The sequence below is a fragment of the Pezoporus occidentalis genome, unplaced genomic scaffold (genome assembly GCF_034315485.1).
Source record: "Pezoporus occidentalis ecotype Australia unplaced genomic scaffold, CSIRO_AGI_Poc_V1 ctg36, whole genome shotgun sequence".
In the NCBI taxonomy this organism is placed as follows: domain Eukaryota; kingdom Metazoa; phylum Chordata; class Aves; order Psittaciformes; family Psittacidae; genus Pezoporus; species Pezoporus occidentalis.
Window position 1 is genome coordinate 3,677,585 of NW_026915591.1, and position 18,710 is coordinate 3,696,294.

General features: G+C 48.2%; 1 protein-coding gene across 5 annotated transcripts in view; it reads right to left on the minus strand.

Annotated features, from left to right (window-relative positions):
- The window catches only part of PAPLN (papilin, proteoglycan like sulfated glycoprotein), a 62,022-nt gene that overhangs the window by 11,194 nt on the left and 32,118 nt on the right, over nucleotides 1-18,710 (minus strand). For 2 of the 5 annotated variants that reach the window (XM_062630794.1, XM_062630792.1), the window contains exons 12-28: nucleotides 18,228-18,293; nucleotides 16,009-16,216; nucleotides 14,043-14,219; nucleotides 12,583-12,739; nucleotides 11,908-11,994; nucleotides 11,101-11,389; nucleotides 10,860-10,977; nucleotides 10,041-10,170; nucleotides 8,177-8,819; nucleotides 7,269-7,406; nucleotides 6,646-6,770; nucleotides 5,573-5,711; nucleotides 4,031-4,168; nucleotides 3,266-3,393; nucleotides 2,567-2,675; nucleotides 1,064-1,239; nucleotides 122-511 (exon numbers count right to left, since the gene is read on the minus strand). In XM_062630794.1, the coding sequence (XP_062486778.1) occupies nucleotides 336-511; nucleotides 1,064-1,239; nucleotides 2,567-2,675; nucleotides 3,266-3,393; nucleotides 4,031-4,168; nucleotides 5,573-5,711; nucleotides 6,646-6,770; nucleotides 7,269-7,406; nucleotides 8,177-8,819; nucleotides 10,041-10,170; nucleotides 10,860-10,977; nucleotides 11,101-11,389; nucleotides 11,908-11,994; nucleotides 12,583-12,739; nucleotides 14,043-14,219; nucleotides 16,009-16,216; nucleotides 18,228-18,293 (3,004 nt within the window). In that variant the 3' untranslated portion in view covers nucleotides 122-335. Of the gene's footprint in view, nucleotides 1-121; nucleotides 512-1,063; nucleotides 1,240-2,566; nucleotides 2,676-3,265; nucleotides 3,394-4,030; nucleotides 4,169-5,572; nucleotides 5,712-6,645; nucleotides 6,771-7,268; nucleotides 7,407-8,176; nucleotides 8,820-10,040; nucleotides 10,171-10,859; nucleotides 10,978-11,100; nucleotides 11,390-11,907; nucleotides 11,995-12,582; nucleotides 12,740-14,042; nucleotides 14,220-16,008; nucleotides 16,217-18,227; nucleotides 18,294-18,710 lie in introns of those variants that run through there. The other 3 variants (XM_062630793.1, XM_062630795.1, XR_009967054.1) reach the window with 3 other exon arrangements.

An 18,710-nucleotide genomic window follows, 5' to 3' on the forward strand; every position in this document is an offset into this window, starting at 1 on the left:
TTTTATGCTGGTTATGTGCCTTTCCTAAAGTCACAGCATCCTTATGTTCCCAATAGCATCTTGTTCTGTGAATGAAAGCAACTACTCTTAAGTGAAGAAATGGATTAGCTACAGCAAGCCATACAGTGGGGAAAAGAGAAATTTACAATAAACTTGACGGTGGTGGCTCTCCCACCTTTGAACAGTCACGCTCCCTACCCGCTGTTCAATTCACCCTCTTGAGCTTTTCCAGTCTGTCAGAGCTCCCAGAACAGTTTGATGCAGGAAGTGGACAGAGTTCAGATGTGCAGCCTCGCAGTCAGTCACCTGTATTTGATGTGGCCGCAGGGTGTCTATCACCCGTGGTGATGAGGAGGGCTGGCCCGTGGTTGGGAGCGAGAGCAGCTAGCACAACAGAAGCTGGAGTAGTACTCATTGCTGCAAAGCTGGGCCTGCAGGATCAGGTCACAGTTGGCAAGGTGGGGCTGGTCCACGCACTCACTGCTCAGGTCCACAATGCGATTCACAGTAGCTGCAGCCAAGCAAAAGGTGAAGAAGCTGTACACACACTGCCAGAGCTTATCCTCAGGTTTCGTTTCCCACAGCATGTTCCTGCTTTCTCCACCCTGCCAGTTCTAAGGGTGTTGGTTTAAATTTAGTCCAACATCAAGGATGTTGAGAGAAACTGACACCTCTGGTGAGACACAGGAGGAGAATGCAGTTTCTGGGGCTGATCTGAGGAGAGACCACTCTACACCCTGTCTAAAGCCAGCTGGATGGCATCCAGAGTCCAAATACTAATCTTGCAGCCAACTTCTTGGTCAACCAACTATGACATTTAGGCCTTGGGAAGTTAATTAAGCTCCCAGCACCCTCATGCATGTGTGCTGGGGGGAAGCATTTCCGCTGTCCTGCTTTTCTGGCCTGGGAAAGCAGGGCTCCATGGGAAGCACAGCCCAGCAGCTCCTACTGCTCCCCAAAGCCCGAGGTCAGTGGTGGATGGGCACGTCAATAGGCAGACTTACAAGAGCATCAAGAGGCAGTCACTATGGTGGGAGAAGCAGGGGGGGCAGGTTGTACTCACGGCTGGGCTGGCTCCTCAGCACCTTCACCTCTGTGCTGGCACTGACGGAGTTGCTGCTGCTATAGGCGCTGCATGTGTAGGATCCCTCATCAGCCTCTTGAACACTGCTGATGATCAGGCTTCCATCCTGGGACAGGTGGATGTGGTGCCCATCTGCCCGCATGGGGACCCCATTCCTGTGGTGAAAACCATTTTGTGTCACTATTCCCACCCACGTGGCCAGAGGAGCTCTCTGCAGTTTGGGAGCTGAGGCTCTGTGGAAGGAACGAATCTTTACAAATTCAGCAGGAAGGGAGAAAAATCCTTTTTCCATGACCCGGCTCTACAACTGGATATTTACACAAGCCCAAGTGAGTCTGCGTCCATTGGCCACTGGCTGTGTGGGAGGCAGCTGGCTTTGTGCTCTGCATAAAGACATTGCCCTTTCCGCTATTACACATTTTTGAGGCTTGAGGAACTCAGAGCAAATCCAGGGTGCCTTTCCTCTCTCCAGGCTGTGGTCTGGCAATGCTTATTTGGCTGGCATTGATAGTAGCGCATATTGTTTGAGGAACATATGGGGCAGTGAGCAATGTGCCCTCTTTCCCTTAAAAGCTTGCTTTTAAAAAAATACATTTAAAATACCAGCACAATTGTGTTTGTTCTGTTCCTCCTGGAATACTCTGTGCCCAGCAGCAAAACTGCCTGAATTATGGACTCCTAGTTACCAAGGAAATGAAATTTGTTTCACTGAAAAGGGTTTCATTCAGGCTCTGAAACTTGCATCATTTTGCTAACTCAAATACCAAACTTCTATATGGAAGAAAAGCTCTTTGTGAGATGGCCCACTTCAGTCCTATCCCATGGAGTAGAGGGATTTAAACAATTACCAATCCATCTCTCTGGATCCTTTGCAACAGAGCTCCAAAACAAAGCTGGTTATTTTCAAATAGGGGAAAAAAAACCCTGACCATACACTTGCACAAATTCAGTTTCCCTGTAAACCACCAAGAGAAGAAGACACAGCTTTTCCTTTGCCTTTGTTAGAACACTTTAAAATCTCCTTTGCTCCCACTTGACAGTAGAGGAAGAGAACTACTGCAGCAGGGAACTGGGAGAAGAGTCACTATTATTGTGGGGGCCAAAATGTTCGTTCGGGTTAGGCAGAGAGAGTTTTATAAAGACCAACTAAAGGTCTCCCTCTGATTACACATTTTAGTTTTTGCTATTGTAATATCTCCAGCTTTCCAACACGGAGCCCTTCTGAACTCCATGAAAGCTTAGCTTAACATCTGCTTTTCTCCTTGTTTGGCTGGAACATGAGCCTGGTGACTCCACAGGCATCTTTCCCAGGATTTGGCGGTAACAGCCAAGTTGTTTAGGAAAATGCAGGTGATGCTAAGTTAGGGCTGAGAACCATGGGTCTCTCCCTTGCCTAGCAGGCATCTTGTATTATTATTTCGAGGGTAAGTGATGCAGTTTCAGAAGAGAAGGAAGGGGAAGTTCTGTCTCATTTTTGCTCACCTGGACCACCTTATATTCACGTTGTTGCCAGTCACTGTGCAGTGAAGCTGAGCAGTCCCTCCTTCAGGTACCGTGATGCTTGGCAGAAGACCAGTGATCCTCAGCTCTCCTAGACCAGAAGGAAAATCATCACTAACAGGAAGACAATGCCAGGCAGTAGGAGCATTCGCTCATGAGAAAAGTCCAACATATGCTATGATAAGCTACAAACCCCTAGGCCTTGAAATAGCATGTTTGGAGCTATGATGCTGTTGCTATAGGGAATGGGGATTTCCTAAGGTCTTTGGCCCAAGCAAGCGCAAGTAGCAGTGGCCTCAAAGAGCTTTTTCCTCCAGCTGGTTATAAGCACATCACATGCACAGAAGAACCATCCTCATAGTTCCTCTTGCTCCTGTATGCAGGGAGAAGCAATTGTGGGACCAGTGTCCTAGAAACGAGACCCTGAGAGTCATTCTTACTGTACTATTAGTTCCTCTTCTCAGCTGCCTGGAGCACCATGATCTACTAGACACACACAGATTACCACTGGGTAACACAACTCACTCTTCCCTTTCCCTCAAGCTGCCTGTTACACGTTATGTAAGAAGCCAAGAAGCATGGCCAGAAAAGAAAGCCATCTTCACCTGCCCTCCCTTTTTCCCACTTGTGTGCAGACACGTGTGTGCAAACATGCCATGCATGCCTCCGCACATCCCATACCAAGAGGTCTGAGCAGAACCTGGTGCTGTTCCTGGTCACGTCCATTTGAGGCAATGCAGGTAAAGAAGCCGACATCTTCAGAGCTGACCCGGCTGATGACCAGGGCCCCGTCTGACTGCTGCCTGTGTCTGGGGAACAAAATAAGAAAGCTCCTCAGCCTGTGCTTGGGTCACGATGGGACTCCAGACACCAGTGCTGAAGCTAAGCAGCGTGCACAACTTTGTACTAATACTGAGTGAAGGTCTAGCAGCAGTTCAGTTCTCAAATCCCAGCACTAGTGTTGGGATTAGACTCTGAGAAAGTTTGCTGCTGGTGCGGGGTTTTGGGAGGAGAGGGTGAGGGGAGCTGTAGGACAGCAACACCAGTAGCCGTGGAAGCTGTGCAAGCACCCTGAACTCTCTGCTGTGGACCTATGTACTGGCTCGCATGCCAGCTGTTTTTTGGCAGATTTGCCTGCTGTGTGCTCTATTTCTGCTAATCTTGTAGATGAACATACTTCAGCTTTGGCTCACTTGTAGATGCTGTATCACAGCTGTTCACTCAAGGGTTCAATGCAGACTTTGATCTGTGAATGAGGGTAGGGCAGTCAAGCAGTATGGTCTGGCTCCTAACAGGGGAAGCTGGCCAGCACAAAGCTGGATGGGCCCTAGCTGCATGGCCAGGAGCTCCATTCTGCCAGGGAGGAGTCAGGGCAGGCAATGTAGGAGGAGGTTCTCCTCCACATGGACCTGCCTGTGGGAATGGTGAAGCTGCTGGGGAGCTCACCTGGGAGAGGAGAGGGGCTGCCCATCTTTCTGCCATTCAATGGTAAGAGCTGGCGACACTTCCACTGTGCAGGGCAGTCTGACTCTCTCCCCGATGTTGGCCTCCACTGCTGAGGGTTCGCTCTTATCCATCTTCAACCTGAAAAGTCCACCAGCACAACAGAAGCTGCACACTCCCTTGTTTGGCATTTGACTTTCAGCACAAGGCTTTTTCAATCACAAGCCTTCTGTTTTGCCTCCAATGGGAAAGGGCAGTGCCTGCACTCCTGTCAGAGCTCTCGTACTTGCCATTGCTAGCATTCACTCACCACATTCAGAAAAGAGCAGTCTCCATTTAACCCTGCTGCAGTTCAGCACAACTTGGTGCTGCACTCCTGCCAGCCAGCTTAACCCTTAGAGACAGCAGCCCTGTTTTTTATAGCAACCCCCTGGATAATAGCCCAGGAAGTGTTTGTACCATTTGCCATGTGCTCATGTTGCTAAGTCCTGAACCAAGCAAGCTTCCCTCAAGGTGCTTAAATGGCACACAAAATTGAGCAGGTATTTTGAGGGGAGTGTGAAGAGCCCACTGCCATCACCTGACTGCACACACGGCCCAGGAGCTGGCCATCCACTTCATGCAGCAGAAAGGCTGGGGTCAGGCTCTGGCACCACCCATCTCCTCATGTGCTTTGCTCTCTTACAACTACAGTTAAACACCATCTTGGAAGAGAACTAAACCGTGATGCTCCTGGGGTGAAATAAAACATCTGCACCCCCCTTCTCTGACCTGAATTCCTGATCTCAAAAAACAAAAACCAAAGAGCCTTAATTGAATGAATCACTTCTTTCTGCTTTTAGGCAGAAGCAGCTAAAGAGACTGCTGGGGAGTTCAGCAAATTGACTGGGCTTTAAGTTGTAAACTCAAAAGAAGGGAAGGATCAGATCATGGTCCCATTTAACCCAGAGCCCCAACATGCTGCATTTAGAGCAAAAATAATGTGCTCTTTATTTCTGTGGGGCCTAGAAACACCAAAAAACCGTGCAAGAAGCCATAAAAAACACCATCCAGTATGTGAAGAGAGTTTTGAGACAAACTGGTTTGTTCACAAAATATTTAAAATAAATGGATGGGGACTCAAGTAACTGGAGCTTTTAAAATCTGTATTTCTGCCTATTCTGTGGTAGTTAAGCAGTTCTTACTTGCTTTGCTTGTTTTCCAGAACAGGTTTCTCTTTCTGCCTACACTAACTTGAACATCCAAGGATGCTGGCCCTGATATTTCTACTTTTGTTTGAACCAGCTCCTTTGCTGTCAGCCTCCCTGCACATCTTTGCTCAGAACATGCTTCTTTCAAGAGACCCCTGGGGAGGACAGAAGGTAGCTTGCGACTGGGATCTTCTTTCTTTCCTGTTGTCAGAAGTTTAGTACTGCTTGCTCCCCAGCCGTGCCCCAGAATGGCTGACCCAGGACCTCTCCAATCTTCAGCTTTTCTACATGAAGAGACACCATATGGCTCCTCAGCTGGGCATGGTGGACAAACTGTTGCTGTATGTGCACTTACGTGTATGTGAATTGCTGATGCACAGAGGAACCGGCTGCCTGTACAACCTTCCTGCCTCTGGATAGCTCCGAATGCTGATGATTTTCCTTGTGAAGGACCTGACCTCTCTCAACCTCTGCCGTAGCAGCGCTCTGGTACTCTATTCAAAATAAAATGCCATCTGTGAGTAAAAGGACACTTCTTACTGTGACCTCTTGCATACGGTTTCTATGAGCTTGGGAGAGCTTGCTGAACTGAAGCCAAAGAGCCCTTCAGCCATCTGTTTTCTGGCTGTCTAGTGCAGTAAACCTGCACTGTCTGCTAATGACAGTCACAGACCTACAGGCAAGCAGTTTTAGACTCCTTTTTCTCTTCTGTCGAACATGTTGCCACATCCCTTAGGCCACAATGCTTTCTGCTCCATGTGCCACTGCTGTGACAAAGCATACTTTGTGACTGAAGACTACAGGAAGCTTTGCTGGCCCATCTTTTGAGACTGGTTTTTCATATTGTTTTTGGTTTTCTTTCTTAAACAAGGCACGTTTTTCAGAACAGGGAACTGTTTGTTACCCAGCAGGACCTGTCTGGGCCAAACACAAAACATAAATGCACCGGCACAAGCAGCCATGGCAAAGCAGTCACATTACAGTGTGAGATGGAGAGCCCAGGAAAACACAGGAAGCTTTTCTTCTGGGGTTTCCTTTCTGGGATCAGGATGCAGCTGATGGCTCTCAGGGAGGAAGATATGCTCACTGTGCTGGAAATGGGCAGGTTACAGGCAAGCCACAACTGCAGTTGTGGGGTGGCACTGCTGGGGGGGGGGCGAGTACTTTGAGGCTTGAGGCTTTGTCAAGAGACAACACAAAAAGAAGCCCTGCTGCCTCTACACTCCCTTGTGGCACCCCTACAGTGGAGGAGACCGACTGCTTTGACAGCTCATGGGGCACCACTGCCGTGGAGGGAACAACACTGCTAGCACAGTGTGGCAGTGGAGGAAGTCTGCTCCTGCAGCTGGCTTTATTGCTCCTGCTGTCAATAACCATTAACGAGGAGCCCTGAGCTACCTCTTTAGTTGTAAGCAGAAGATAAGTCACCTATGATCTGTAACTGAATCTGTCGGGTCTCTGTCTTCCCGTCAGAAATGAGGCATGCGTAAGTCCCAGCATCCTCCGGCTTGACAAGGCTGATCACTAAGGAGCTGTCAGACTGGTAGGTGTGCCTGCAACAGGAGCAAGGATTAACGGGCTCTGCCTGGCCAGGGACAGCATCTGCCCAAGGTAGAGCAGCCCTTTATGCTGATCTTACATAAACCATCACCATGTAGTGCCCTCCCTGGCTTAGAGAAAAACAAAACCTTGTTGACTACAGAGGGGTCAGATGCAGGGGAAATAAGTGCCACAGAAAGCAGGTCAGGAATAGAGAGAAAACTGAGATGGAAAAACAGGGAACTGCTTTCAGCAACCCTCTCCATGAGTAGGTTGAGTCCCAGCAATCATCTGCAAGCAAAAAAGAGTAACTGGGCTTTTCTTAACTGTGGTTTTCTTAACACAATGTCTGGCTCTAAACTGTTGCTGGAAATAGACTTCCCAGGAAAAACAGGATCTTAAAATGGATTTTAAAAATTATATCTTAGATGGGAGTGCCAGAAACTTCCATCCAGAGGAACTCTGAGTTACTTGGAGCCCATCTGCTCTCCAATGAAAGGAGCTGAGCTCACCTGTCAGACGAGACCGGTCGGCCATCCTTCATCCACTCCACTCTGGAGAAGGGGGACATGCGTGCCCTGCAGATCAGCTGGACATTTTGCCCCACAGCTACTGTCACAAGAGAGGGACTGGCTTCTTCCAGGATGGTTCTGAAAAAGAAAGTGATTCCATTGGCACCACTGCTGCTTTCCTCTCCTCTGAGTCCTCTGATGTGACCCTGGATGAATCACAACCACAGGGCAAAGCAGGACTGGCTAGTTATTCAGCTCAGAGCTGATGCACCAGGAAACAGGAGCCCTACCCTGAATGGCAAAAGCTGCTCTGAACAGAACAAATGCTACAATATCTGCAGGAAGAGTCCTACAACCCCTCTGTTCTGAAGAAACTAGGTTCAGCTCAGCAGACAGACACAGATCCAGTGCAGATACGTTTAGATCTTGCTTTACACACTCCTGATTTTCAGGGTATGTTGTCTGGATCCTGACCCAAACTCTGCATTTGAAAATGTTGTTCCCCAGAACAACCCACTGCTGCTCTACGCAGTGCTGAGGTAAAGGCTCTGAAGTCAGAGAGTCAGCTAAATTTGTTTGTCAGAACAAGAGAAACCTATGGATTCTCATTTACAGTGTAAGAATGCTCCCCAGACAAAGACCCCAGGATCCTGCAGTCTTTTCACACACCATACTTCCAGTGCAAAGAAAGGGACAGCAGGTATCTCCATAGCCTGAATAACTTGATTTACCAAAGGGTCACACGCATAGAATCAATTCTATGATTCTACGTATAGCCAATCCCTTGCGCGGTGTTCCTAGTGAGCTGGTCCCAGCTGATGCAACACTTCCACTCCAGAGGAAGCTGCTCTGGTGCTTCATAAAGAGCTGGCAGAACAGGAAAAGAAATACAATAAACACATCATCACCTGTGCAGAGCCCGCACTGGGAAGGTGTCTGCAGGCGCATGGTACCCAAATCCCTCTGTGATGGAAACATCTGCTCCAAAAGCCTTCTGCCACTGCCTGCCTTCCTGGGGCAGCTCCTGCTGGCCACTGCTCCTCTGCCTCTCCAAGGGTCCAGGTACTGCTGTTTCCCACAAGTGCCGCAGGTTCAGGCTGTCCAGTCTGCTTTGCTGGGTGCGCCAGCGTTGGCTATCCAGCACAGCAGTCCTTGGCAAAGACTCTGTCAGCACCTCAGTTCTCCGACTGTCCTGTCTGTGTCTGTCTTGCTTGGGGAGTGAAGCTCTTCCTTCTTGGCTGTGACTTGTAGACTCTCTCAGGGGTGGCTGCTGCTGACCACGAGCATCCCCTGTGCGAGAACGGGAGCTGGTGTGCTGGTGTTGCAGCGCTCCTGTGCCAGAAGAGGGCTGGTGCTCCAGAGGACTGACCCCTGTGGAGTTGTGGCACACTCTCATGCACTCCTCCTCTGAAGCAAAACTGTTTTTATTGCCATGACAACCTCCATACCAAAACCGGTTGCACTTGCCAACAACAGCCACAAAGTACCAGCGAGTGGTCCAGTTCGAGCAGGGGCCATGGGCACTGGGCAGCAGGCATGTTACAGAATATGCTACCAAAAACAGCAGAACAGAGGGAAATGTGAGGATCATGAAGCACAAAGGTCCAGGTGCTTCAAGCCACCTACCGTGATGATCTGATGGGCCTTGTGGGCAGAGGGCAGGTGAGAAAATAAGACACCCGAGTTTGGCACCCAGCCCTGCTTTGAAATTAGGCCGCTGCTCACATGTTTCTTTCTGCCCCAGTTCTGTCACTGGTGGAAAGCAAACCAGCCTTGGAGACATTTCTAAATCTAGATACTGGATGGATGCTTTATGGCCTTTCTTGGGGAATCCTGCAGCTACAAGGCTGGCTCTGGGCCTTGTTGTCCTGCAAGGGGCATGTGGCTATTCTTTGCACATTTCCAGCCCACAAAGCAAATGGATTAGACCCAGTTGTGAAGCCTCATGCATTACAGAATACCCCTCCACACATTGATATAAAGAGGACCACAGCCCAATGTGTCCACAAACTGAGCCCTGGGCTCTTGAGTCACAGGTACCACAGCCCCATGCTGACAAACACTGAATGTAGGGCCCTGGGAGGTCCTTTGCCAAGCTGTGGCTGAGCAGAGAGGATCCAGAGAGCTTATCCTTTCCCCAAGGCAGCCTCACAGGGCTTGCCACGATGCAATCTCTGTGCTGCAGCAAAACAGCAAGGCAATGCAGCAGCAATGTGCCTGCAGAGGATACAGCTGGGAACTAAAGGAGCAGAGATGCTTTTGCCCAGCAGCTCTAGTGCCCTCGTAATACAGCACTGTATTGATCTCTGCTGGTTAAAAGCATCCATACAGCCCTGAGCAACACCTCCATCCTTAGGTGTATCTCTCATTCCAGCCCTGTCCATGGTTGTCTGGAGACTGAGCACAGCCCTGATTACTTAGATTCCTACTTCTCTCAAACACCTGGTAACCGACTTGGAGCACTCCAGGCTGCACCAGCATGTCTTTTCAAGGGCAAACAGCTCCCCAGGAGTCCTGCAGGTTGACTGAGATCACACAAACACAATTCTGTCCAATTATCAGCAGAGGACAAGAAGACTTTCTTCAGTGGTTGACAGAACTGAACCACCTGGCTGCTTTTCTACACTTCCCCCAAGTTTCCCCTGCCCCAGCCACCAGGCAGAATATCTTTTCAAAAAGATAATTTACTACATTTTACAGAAAGCAGAGCTTCCATGGATTCTGTAGGACTCTTCCCATGTTTCTAAGCCAAGAAGCTAAAGTATCACTTACGGTAGTTGGGCCTATTGAGACATCCTTCCCCTTGAGGACCTGAAGCTGAAGCAATATTGTCAAAACAGCAGCCGTACATGGAACCGCGGCACTCGCCCGAGGGGTGCTGCTGGGACAAGGCTTGGCTTGCCTTAGAGATAGGAATTGGAAGCCAAAAGTTATCATGCATACATGAAGACAGTAGCACATGCAAGGCACCATGTCCAAGCTGTCGGATGCAGAAGGCCAGCTGTTAGAGGAACCTCTATCTGTCTGTTTGCCTCCTAGAGGCTTCCATGCTGGGAAGGGGTGGGAAACGTGGCTGTCAGCCATGGAGCCAGGGCTGCACTTCTCTTCAAGGCAGACCTAACCAGCCCAGCTGCAGACCAGGTTTTTTTTAGCTGGCCCCACCGAGCACCCCAAGCTGTAAGAGGAATCACCTCCCTGGCTATTTTGCCCTCAATTAATCTGCAGAGTTGACAAAAGCAATTAATAGTGGCCATGGTTTTCCCATTTTTTCCTCCTAAAAACTGGATGGCAAGATTCTGTCCAAAAGAAATTTGATTGCTCAGGATTATTCAATCAGTCCTACACAGGATGGTCATCTACTTCTCAGACACTTCCTACTCTCCCACTCTGTCTCCTGCTTACAGAGGATCACAGGTGGATTGCCCCAGACTGCACAAGGGCAAAGTTGGCCAAAGGGCTTCATGCATGGAGTACTGGTTCTTTACTGGCAGAGATGAAGCACAGCAGAAACCCACAATGTGAGCCACTGTAGTAAAATCTGAATCTTCATATCTGATGGGCTCCTAAAACACAAAGAATTGTTGTACTTACTGTTGGAGTGGGTGCAGTAGGCTGATTTCTGCTCGCTTGAACATCATAGAAATATTGCGGGCATCCCATGTTGTTAGGACCCTGGGCAGCCGATACTCCATCAGGACAGCACCCATACCTATGGGAAAAGGCAGAAGGGCTGCAGCAGTACCCAACTTGCCCAGCTCAAGTAAAGGCAAAATTTCAGCAAGCCCCCAGGAAAGGCAATGCCTCCCTGCTCAGGCATATATATTCCAGTTACCTGTTTTGGTGACAGGAGCTGAAGGGGCAACCTCTCCCCAAAGGGCCCGAGGCTGGAGTGTGCCCATCTGGACAGCAGCCGTGTGGGCTCTGATGACAGTGCTGAGAGCCAGTCCCTGCAGTGAGGCCCTGAGAGAAGCTGAGCTGATGGGAACCTAATGAGTGTGACTGGGATTCCCAGCGAACAGGCAACAAGTTGATGCCACGGTCCTTGGTGGATGGGATGTGGTGATTTCCCTGAGTACCATGGTTCATGGAGCTCCCAGGGAGCATCCTTTTGTCACCAGGATCTGTGGAGAGAACTCCTTACAGCATACAGGTGCATGTCAGTTTTCCTTAGCTCTGCTCTTTTTTACTTGCTGAAGGCTACAGTGCAGGTTTTCTGCATCAGAATGCACCTGAATGTGCCTTCTGCCTGCCCCTCACCTTCCCCCAGTCTTTGCTCACTGCACTGACCATTCTTTCTGCTGTCCCATGAGAAACCACCTGCTACACTACTGTGGTCCCATCACGTCATCCTTTCTTATTCCTAGGATCTGCTTTGGGCAGCATTTCTCTCAGCCAGCACAGAAGTCATGCTGCCAGAACCTGGCATGTATATACACTATACAGAGTCTTCTGCATGGACAAATTCAAATACTGGTCACTATCTGTGTAAAAGAATCTACACTTTGTCCCTGGCTCCTTGAATTTCTAGAAGTCCATGAAAAGAACAAGAGAAATGAAGAAAAGCAGGAACCTTCCCTGACCACAGCCTATCTCAGGTCCACCATCATCAAAAACCCAAACTAACAAAATTCTTCCAAACCTGTGGCAGGGCTGTTTGGGTTGTAACGTGTCAGCAAGGACTGGCGAGTGACATCGTATCCCATAGTGTCCTGCATACTGGGGACCTCTGCAAAGAGAGACGTACACAAAATGAGCGCAGATAGTCCAGCCATATGTTCTAATAATTGCAAATGCATTCAGGAATCAACAGGAGACTAAAGTTGATGAAAATGTTTCTTAATTCTGGAACAGCTGCTGAGCAGCAATTGGATTCAATTGAATTGTCCTGCAATGGGCAGGCAGACAAATGTCAGCATTTCAGCTCTGGCATGAAGGCTAGACACAGATGGCAAGCAAAATCTTCTAAGCAGTTGTGTCCTTTATAGCTGCTCCACAGAGGGAGGAGACCTGGATATAGTTTTTAGTTACTGAGCCTGCCCAGGTTGTCGTTCTTCATGACTGGGACTCCTGGGGTCAGTGTGCAGTACACACTGGGACAGAGCCATCAGAGAATACTGAATTCAAAATGGACACACATCAATGTTGTCTTATATACATTTCAACAGCACAGGTACTGGGACTCTGGTTATGTGCACAAAACATAAATGCACAGGCAGGCAAGAAATTGAGAACATGAGCTGGTGCAGAGCTGGGAATTTCTACTCCTAAACAAAAGCATCTTAGGAAAAGCGAGGTGTGCAGCAGTACCACTCACGCTGTGGCAGGTAGCAGGGCTGCATGTTGCAGCTACCCAGGGTGGCTGGTTTCTGTGGCTGGATGGCTTTGCATGTCTCAGGACTGTAGAATTTGGAATCGCCATCAGCGCAGATCACTTGGCGTGTCCGGATGCCTGAATTGCAGCTCTTGGAACACTTGGGCACAGAGACAAGTCAGGTGAGCAGGCAGCAGAGGCTGAATGCAGAAACCCCACAGACCAGAAGAGTGGAACAGCTGCATGACTGGCTGCAGGCTGAGCACAGCATCCTCCATCAACACACAGCAAAAAATATGTCAGCTGGATCCATCTGAACAATTAGAAAACCATACTTTAAACCATTTTAAAGGGGCTGCACCCAGCCCTGAAGCATTAGACTCTGGGCTGTGCTCAGCCTGTAACATCTGGATGAGCTGCTGTTACACACAATAGTGTGGCAGTGAGCTGGAGTGAATTGCTTCAGCCTGGCCTGAAGGCATCTGAATACTATGGGGATCCGCCAGCTGTGAGAAGGTCGGTTTTGAACTATGCTTTCAAGAACAACAGTTTACTATAGGAAAGCAAACTGCTGGCTTTCTTGTAAGCAGCTACCTAGAGTTTCTCTCACTGAAAGCTGTAGATGAAGAGGGAGAAATGAGCAGCACCTCAGGGAATGGGAGAGGATGAGGTGTCTGTGTAAGCCAACCGTTGGTGGCAAGCTCTACAAACACGGGAGACTATTTCTCTCTCTTATTCAGATGCAGATAGGAGCCCTTCTGATATCAGAAAGACAGGGCCCCAAAAAAAGATCAGATTAAGGCATGCAAGCTCTTTAGCTGTTATTAAAACTTGGCCCATATCTCATGGGCCAAGAGATGTAACATGTTTTAACTCAGAACAAGCTGAGTCTGGCTAGCACAGAAGGGGAAAAGTGTGTTTGGAAGTCACCTGATGCATTTGATCTACCCCTATCTCCTTCCCGCAGCACTTTTCCCAGGTCGAACAGAGTCTGGCTTCCTCCACAAAGACAAGAGTAATCCAGCTGAAGCACAGTTTATCTGAACTATTACAAAAATGTACCTTAAGCCATATCACCATGCTCAATGACCAGTCCTAAAGCCTGGTCACAGTTATGCAAAGAGCTGTTCTGCTATTCACAGCAATGGAGCGAAGAACTGGGAATCAGCAGCAAGGGTGGATTATTGTTTCAGCTTATTGGCTGCATTTTGCCACTGTCACTGAAACTATAATCCCCCCATCAGAAGGGTTTATTTTTGTAGCAGCTGCACACAAAGCAGGCAGCAGATTAACTGGAGCATTACTAGTGCCAGTTACAACGCAGATGTGGGCCAAGGGACTGGTACGGAAGCAGTACATGCTCTCAGCCTCAGCCAGTGTGCAGACTGCACAGATCAAAGCCTGTTTGCAAGGAGACAGCAATACAATCAGTTATTTCTGAACCGTGGAAGTGTGATGCTCACCAGACCCCAGTCTCCAACGTGCCAGCCAATTTCTTGGATGCAGCTCTCCTTCAGGCAGGGCTGGGTGGCCGACGGCTTTGGCTCCATTAGGCAAGCGAAGTCCGGAGCCTGAGAGCCCTGCTGTGTTCTGCAGGTGACAGTCCGGGTCTGAACCCCTTCCCCACAGCTAGCTGAGCACTGCAGAAAGGGGCCAAACAATTACAAGGAAGCACCTGGTTTCCACTTGGCACTTCCAGGCTGTGCTCCCTAACATTAGGGCAGAGCACCATTCTGAGGTTGCCTGAAACAATCAACCATCATTAAAATCATCTTCAGGACGGGAGTTAGCAGAGTAGTTGTTTATGCTATAGAACAGACAATAAGGCATGGTGGATAGGGTCTGGGAGATCTGGTGCTCACTGGATGATTTTGGCCTAGTTGTATCATTTATTTTGATCTGTACCAGAGAAGACATGGAGAATGATTTGGGAAAAAAAGTATCAATACTGCAGTATACATCAAGAGTAATAAATGGCAGGAAATACCTGGAACCCCTTGTTATTTACTTTTGGCTACAGTCAGGACAAGGTAAAGAATTAAAGGGAAGATATAAAGATTAGGTTCTTGTATTGCTCATGTCTTCTGCCTGAAGACCCTGTGCTTCATTTTTCATGGTGTGTAGCTGTGACACAACTTCTGTACTAGCAACTGGCTTGTGACATTTTCAATGCCCTCTTAAATTCACAGTGATGTTTCTTGGAATCCAGCCTACTTTTCCATGAATTACCAAGGTCTTTTACAGACAGCATTAACTTGGGGACAGTTCGAATTACTTTAGATGAGCTTCCCAGCTGAGTTCCAGCCACTCATTTACTAGAGTGACATTTTATCTCTGAAAGTACATGAAACAGTCACTTTTGAGAACCCTGACATGAATAACAGAGATCAGTTTGTAAGAACAGGACACATGGTGCCTTCCCTGGACAGCACCCTTACTACAAAACCCTGAAGTCATCTCAGAATTCACACTTCACAGCCCACAATGGGGGGGGAGGTAAAAAAAGAATCTACAGTCTATGTATATATATACATATATGAGTCTATGCTATACAGTCTGTATCATGCCTCAAAGTTGCATTTTATTCTGCTGCACCACTCAAAGTACCACCACAAGATCATTAAGTCAAATGTTGCAAGCATGCATATCCTCCTATAAAGAGGAGGATTCTCTTGCGCTTTAGGGATCGGGTAGAGACTACCTTTACTTTCTAAGCCCTTGGAACATAAGATGCCTCCTAAATGCCTGGCTTGGCAGCACTGAGCATACACAGTTTGAACAGTTTCATCTCTGGGAGATATAAACGCACAAAAGGCATCAGAAAACACACCACATAGCTGTGTTTGGAGAAGCCCTGCATGGACGCACAGCAAACAGCAGGTCACCAGTGTTTCAAGCGCATCTTGCTTACCAACTGTCGATTGCAGTACTGATGCCCAGGGCTAGCAATGCTGAGGCTGCAACATGCATGGAAATAAACAGCACAGACAGTAGCCATAAGCTCTTGTTTTATGGAGGAGGGAGTTTAGCGCATCATCAGCTGATGGACAGGAGCTCTCATGCCTGCCCTCTGCCTTCACCAGGCCTGACTCAGAGACTCAGCCAGTGCCATGTCTGGTGGATCTGTAAAAATACGGGAGTGGGGAAAGGACTGGCAGACCAGAGAAGGGAGAACATGCAATAAGAAGACCAGAGGTGCAGGGCCATGCACAGTTTTGAGGAACACGTATGTAGGAGGACATAGCTGCTAGCCAGCTGGAAGTCTGTTGGAGGACCACAAGGAGACACCCTATACCCCTGGCACACCACTTATCCAGAGACACACACTTTTTAGAGTCCCAGAAAAGGAGCCTGCTGTTTATGCCCAAGCTTTGGCAGGTCTTCCAAGGTGCCAAGGGCAGTTACCTACACACACACACACAAACTCACCTCTGACCAGGGTCCCGTGCTCCAGGTTGCACATTGTCTCATGTTGCAGGGCTGACTGCTGCGAGGCTGCTGTGTAAAGGCCATGCACTCAGCGTTATCCACCACCCCTTGGGAGCTCTGACCATCGAATGCCACACAGTAAACAGAGCGAGTCTGGGTGCCCCCACCACAGGTAGCCGAGCAGGGTCCCCACTCCCCTGTTTTCCACCTGCAGGTCACAGATTCAAGCAAAACAAAAACATAAGCCCAGCTAAACCCCTCAGAAACACAGAGGAGATCAGTGCCATGTCCCTGTTGTAATCAGACAGGGAAAAATTCCTTTTGCAGAACAGAGTCAGAGGCGAGTTCCCATTTGACCGAGTGCTACCCAGCTTAATTGGCAATGCAAAGCCTGAGTCCTGCTTCAGAGACAAATCCCCAGTACAAAACACTTGTGCTTTCCCAGAGGGGGAAGATTTTTCTCCCTGGCTTTTGGTATCCTGATGCCTGCAAAAAAATCACGCCTGGAATGGAACATCAAAGAAAAAGAAAGAAAAAAAACACTGAAACAATCTAGATCAGTTAAAAGAAAAGCAACACACACATGGCTAACCACCCATTATACTCCTGCCACTATCAGAAACAGTAAAATCAAGCCAAGACCTCACTCTGCCTGCAAGCCATGCCAGACACTCTCAGAAGTGCTTGTGAACTTTTCCCTGACAGCCAGTAGAAAGCTGGTTTATTCCTCCCATCAGCCAAATTCTCTAACAGCAGCACACTCAAAAACTCCCAAAACATAGATTTTGTCCTGTTTGGTTGCTGAAGGTGCCACAGAAATGATACACCCTTGCTAATGGAAGGAGGGATGTTCACAAAATCTGTTTAGATGTTAAAATCCCTGCCCTCGTCCATTTTCCATGTCTCAGTGCTGCCTAGGTAGCTGGGAGCACACCTTACATGGCCTGGATTCAGGGACGACAACATTTTGTTTAATTCCAGTTCCATCTTGCTGTGCAGTCAAAAAGCACTGGTGGCAGAGGGGGAGCATCATGGTGATGTGCTTGTCAACTGCAATCTCCCCTTGCAGCTGGGTGATCCCCAGCCGCAGAGTGATGGCAGTTCATGTTTTGTCCCTGAGCTTTCCAGCTGCTTACCTGGTCTGCCCTCACCACTCATTCACTGAGTTTCACCCAGCCAATTCACATTCATCCCCTGCCAGAAACTCCACAGCAGACTCAGCCATGTTCATCTCCTTAAGATACACTTCCTTCTTGCTAAAGATGCAATAGCAGCTCAAAAACGAATGGCCTTTGCTATAAAATAAGATGTTCCCATTGGAAAGGGAACAACTACAGCAAGTAGAAGCCACTCAGAGCAGTGTGGTTTCAGGGCTCAAAACAAATGCTTTGATCAAGATTTTTCAGAAACGCCAGAAGGAATAACCCCCTCCCCCCAAACTGAATTCTACCTCTTGTAAAGTGAGTGTACAGTTTTAGAAACTAACTAGGAACATTCATCTACAGCTTCTTTCAATTTCTTCTCTTGACACTTGTTTCATTTCCTTTGTAAGACAAGGTCAGCTGTAAGCCTGGGACCCTTGTCAGAGAGCAAAGAATTGCAAGTCCTGCACGATTAGCATCTTACTGGGGGATAACTGCTTTCTTTTGATCTTTTTTACTTAGCATACCTCATTGTATGTAAGTATTGAATCTTTCATGTCCTTGTATTCATCTCAGTTTATAGGGACTTTCCTGCTTGCTATAGGTCCCATGTCAAAGAAAGAAGAGCTTTTTAGAAACCCTGAAGTCTTTGCTATGGCATGCTGGCATCCTAGCCAATGTTTATGTTGCCCAGTCCATCATGCTCTCTGTTCCTTTCTGTTCTTTAATTTATCTTGATAACTCAAAAATTAACACCCCTTCACCTCTTTACCTTTATTCCATAAAAAAACCCAACCCAACAGTTACCAGGATAAGCATCCAAAAGCTATGAAGAAACTGTCCCCTTCTGAGTCCCACAAGAATCAAGTTACCAGCAGCACGCACAAACACCTAAGCAAGGCTGCCATCCAGCACCCTCCACCGTCATTTTCATTGCCAAGAATCCAAAGCAAAGCACCACCAACTGCTACCACCAGTGCCAAAGAGGAAAGCTCCCCCATCTTTGCCGGGCAGCTAGGTGGAGAGCAGAAGAGAGCAGCTGCCTTCTTGTGCTCTCTGTAGCCTCCTTCTTGTTACCTCTTCATCTGAGAGCTCCGCGCTCCGCTGTGACTCCAGTCTTGCGGCAGATAGATGTAAGAAGTCCTTTATACACAGAACAAAGGATTTAAAGAATTTAAAACAAGTACCTACAGACTGCCACGTATTCAGAAATGCTCCCAGGTTTCCAAGTGCCCCCTCACCCACAACAGTACTCACAGGCTTCCACTGCACCCACCAGATACAGCTGATCACAGCTCTGGATGCCCATGTGAGAGGCAAGTGAAGCTGACTGTAAAGCTATATCAGCAAGGGTGGAAAGGGCTGGGTAAAGGGGTTTGATAATGCTGGTGAATTAAAAGATTCCAGGATTCATCCCTTTCTTAGAGCAAGGACACTGGAAATGCAGAAATGACAAAATGACACCAGCTCTGACCTCCCACTGTTTTTGCAGGCTCCAGTTGAAAAGAACTGTCCTGGGTTCAGCAGTAGCAGTCATTTTTTCTCCTTCTTAGTAGCTGG